The sequence below is a fragment of the Papaver somniferum genome, unplaced genomic scaffold (genome assembly GCF_003573695.1).
Source record: "Papaver somniferum cultivar HN1 unplaced genomic scaffold, ASM357369v1 unplaced-scaffold_35, whole genome shotgun sequence".
Lineage (NCBI taxonomy): Eukaryota > Viridiplantae > Streptophyta > Magnoliopsida > Ranunculales > Papaveraceae > Papaver > Papaver somniferum.
This window is the reverse complement of record NW_020645971.1, coordinates 5,551,847-5,555,647: the sequence shown is the minus strand read 5'-3', so window position 1 is coordinate 5,555,647 and position 3,801 is coordinate 5,551,847. Positions and strand designations below refer to the sequence as shown.

General features: G+C 38.1%; 1 protein-coding gene across 1 annotated transcript; it reads right to left on the bottom strand.

Annotated features, from left to right (window-relative positions):
* Positions 1 to 490: 490 nt before the first annotated feature.
* On the bottom strand, positions 491 to 3,518 carry LOC113342290 (gamma carbonic anhydrase 1, mitochondrial-like). Its single transcript, XM_026586880.1, has 5 exons — positions 3,240 to 3,518; positions 2,888 to 3,031; positions 2,618 to 2,743; positions 2,347 to 2,498; positions 491 to 1,041 (listed from the first exon to the last, which is right to left on the bottom strand). Exons 1-5 carry the CDS (start codon positions 3,352 to 3,354, stop codon positions 757 to 759), a joined length of 822 nt encoding a protein of 273 aa, XP_026442665.1. The 5' UTR covers positions 3,355 to 3,518; the 3' UTR covers positions 491 to 756.
* Between the last annotated feature and the right edge of the window lie 283 nt (positions 3,519 to 3,801).

The following is a 3,801-nucleotide window of genomic DNA, read 5'->3' as shown; positions in this document are numbered from 1 at the left end:
ACTTAATATATTGGTTTATATTAAATGGGCGGACTTTATATGTTCGCTCCACCATCGTGCACACACTTAATCTCCGTCCCATTCCGAACGGTTATCATACCAGCACCCCTCTCCGCTCCACCATATAGTTTTGCTCCGATTTTCAGACCAAATATACACCCGAACCCTAGAAATCTCGACTATATATAGTTTTGCTCCGTTCAACTGCGATTCATTTTCTGACCAAATATGGTTTTGCTCCAGCTTTTGCTCGTCCATTGTGGACGCTCTTACCCACCATAATTATCAGTAGAATCACTGATGACCTACTAAGCTGCATTCAAGAGAGGGCGATCGTGCTCAACATTATTTGAGATAACATGGAGATTCTAATAGCATATAACAGTAACTACACTGGAACATGAGCAGATGTTACTTGAAGGTCAGGATGAACTAATTATTACTGCCATGCCAAAGAAAGGTGCAGCTTTCTTTGAAAGAAATCTAGGAATCAAGGAAAAGAAAATAAACATGCATTAAAATTGTGGCACCAGTTTGTGTAGAAACAAAAATGGCAATTCGGATAATAAACAAAGAAAAGGATGCCTGGGACACCAGACACGCCATGATAAATCTTGAAAGGCTTCCAGGTCCCAAAATTATTAGAAAAAAAAAAAGAGATTCCAATCACCAGAAATCCTCACGTAACAACAAAAATCCTTCACAACCAACCTCAATGATTTTCGGAGGATTCTCTACCTTGTGAAAAGCTTTCTTTTAAGCAGCGACTTTGGGTGTTTTGTCTCCTGGTAGGATGTTATCAGGAAGGATTAGTTCTGGGGGCACTTCACGAACAACACCCAACATAGAATCGTACTCCTCATCTTTGTGAGCATGCTTCTTGCGTAAAGCCTTCTCAAACTCGATCTCCTCAAAACCCTTGGCATTCTCAGCCGCATGAACTTGTGCTAAGTTGGAGTAGTTGGTGGCCGACTTAGAAATGAACGCTATCTCTTCTTCTGTAAGCTTCCTTAGGAACTTCGCTGGATTTCCTCCCCAAACCTGCATATTTAGATAACTTTGGAACTCATTACAATAATTATGTTAAGGCTTCTTCATGAAGAATACATGGCATGCTGATAGTTTATGGAGAAGGATCACTCAGTTACACATCTAGAAGATGGAATTATAATAACTGTGTTAAGGCTTCTTAATGAAGAATACATGGCATGCTGATAGTGTATGGAGAAGGATCACTCAGTTACACATCTAGAAGATGGAATATAAATACTTGCTATCAAGCCTCCAACGGCATCCTGAAACCTTGGGCATCACCCATGGATTTTTTCACATATAAAACAACCACATAATATGACAACACTGACGCAGGAATCAGCTCCAATAACAGCTCAACTATCTTGTTTTACAGTGTGGCACATAACAAATGTGAAATAGAAAACAAAAAGATGTAAAGAGCTTTTTTTTTCAATGCATCTAACCCGTGAGATCTAGCCTTGGTGTAGTTAACACCAGGATGAAAAAAGTTGAACCGGAAACGTGCTAAATATCTAGACTTCTGTGTAACAATGTCACCCTGTTTTCCAAATCTCACTGTGTTGAACTTACATGGACACAGCAACAGCTCTGCCAGCCTTTAAACTTTATATTTTTGCATCTTAGCTTTCTAAACTTGAAAAAATGGAAGAAGAAAGAGAACAAGAAACATGTCTACCTTTTTCTTCAATATTAACCTGGATCTATTTAGATATCCTAAAAAGAATGCACTTAATATAAACCCCAACTCCCATTTCCTAATCGGACACCTCGTACCCGAGTAACCATGTCATCGTTATATAGCTAGACTTAGCTGACATGCTATTCAACCCGTCATTCCTCTACTTATAGGATTTCTTCTTCTTGAGTTAGCATTCAACTTAACCAAATGAAATTGGACCCGGGAAGAGGAAACTAATCTTTGTTGTGAAACAAGTTGCTAGACATTAAAGCTCTTTATAGTCACATGGAACGATTAATCACTAAAAATGCCAGCCCCAAGCATGTTTAAAATGATTAATCACTTTAAAAGCAAAAGAAAAAAAAAATGATAAGATGATTAAACTAGCAAAATCTATGGTCACAGCCAGCAGTATGGTTTCTTGAGATCAACAGAGTCCACTTTGTTCAGTATAAGTCTAACCTAATGATTTTTTCACACAAACGAATGCGAATGCTATCATCAACACAGTAGAACCAGGAAACGCTATAATGAAACCAATTTACAAAGTTGACACACACTCTGAAACACATCTTGAGACGGGAACAAAACAGGTGATTATACAATTCCAGAGTAAGTATTTGTAAACAAACCTCCCCACTTGGAATCCTCATGTCCTGCCTAACAAGAGCTCCAGCAGCAACCATGCCATGCTTCTCAACAACCACACCATCAAGCAAGGTAGCACCCATACCGACAAATGACTCATCTTCAACAGTGCAACCATGTAAAACAGCACTATGACCTGCTCAGTTTAAACTGAAAACTGTAAAGCACAACTCAAGAACCTTTTTAAATGTGTAATGCAAAAACTTGCAAACTGCAATAATCATTTTGGGAAAGGTTTTGAACTTGTTATTTTACCTACGGTAACGTTGTCTCCGATAACGGTCGGTAATACCTTCCCTTTGAGATTTGTTTTTGCTACATGAATAAGAGAGTTGTCCTGGATATTCGTTCCGGATCCAACACTGATATGGTTAACATCACCTACACAAAAAACCAAACGTTTCGATATTCTTAAAGTTCAACTTTTCTTCCCAATTCGCTGTGCCTAATCAGAATTAATCACCTATATCAGAACAAAACTTGTGCAAATTTTCGACAAAACTAAAGGAACCAAGAAACTGTTACCTCTCAAAACACATCCATACCAAATTGATGATGCTCTTCCAATTTGTACATCTCCGATAATAGATGCACTAGGAGCCACAAATGCATCCTTAGAAACACTAGGAGCTTTGTCAAATATATTCATCAATGTCCTATGCCTTGATACTACAATTACATGAAAAAGCAAAAGGCACGATCAATAAAATAAAAATATTGAAACGACTATGCCTAAAAATAAGTAAATTAACCTAAGTTTGCTAAACCTTAAAAATGTAAATCTAAAATACCAAAATTAGAAATTCTTTTTTTTTCTAGGGCAGGAAATGAATGAAGAGAATTTGGTATGATAATAAATAACAACAATCAGGCATACATTGCTCATGGAAGTAATAGTTTCCTTGAAGTCGAGAACCAAGCCGATCCATTGCTTGACCAGTTTCGCGAATCCAAAATCCAACCGTGTAGATCGCTTTTCCCAACGTACCCATTATTCCCCTTTCTTTTTTTGCCTAGAGATTTGATCTCTTATTCTTCTTCTTCTCTGGTGATTACTAGAGAGGGAGAGAGAGGGAGAGAGAGAGAGAGAGTATCAGAAGAGGATTTTTCTTAGAGCTATAAAAGAGTGACAAAAGTGAGGTTTTCATTTTGGTTTTGCTGCTTCATCTGAAATTTTCTTGATAGATCCTTCAGTTTTTTGACTAATTCACAACAGAGGATCACTTAAGTGATATTTCAGCGCGTTACTTTACTGGGGCAGCCAGCCCATTGCCTTAATAGCCGACTAGGCGTCAGGTGAAGCCCTGACTCGGGGCTTAAAATAAACAACCACGCCCTGCTATCTCCCACCTTTTTCTTTAGATGATTGTTTTCTGTTCACAAAGCGGTCTGGGGAAGCAAAAAAGTTAATGGATAATCTATCTAATTTTGGGAGATCA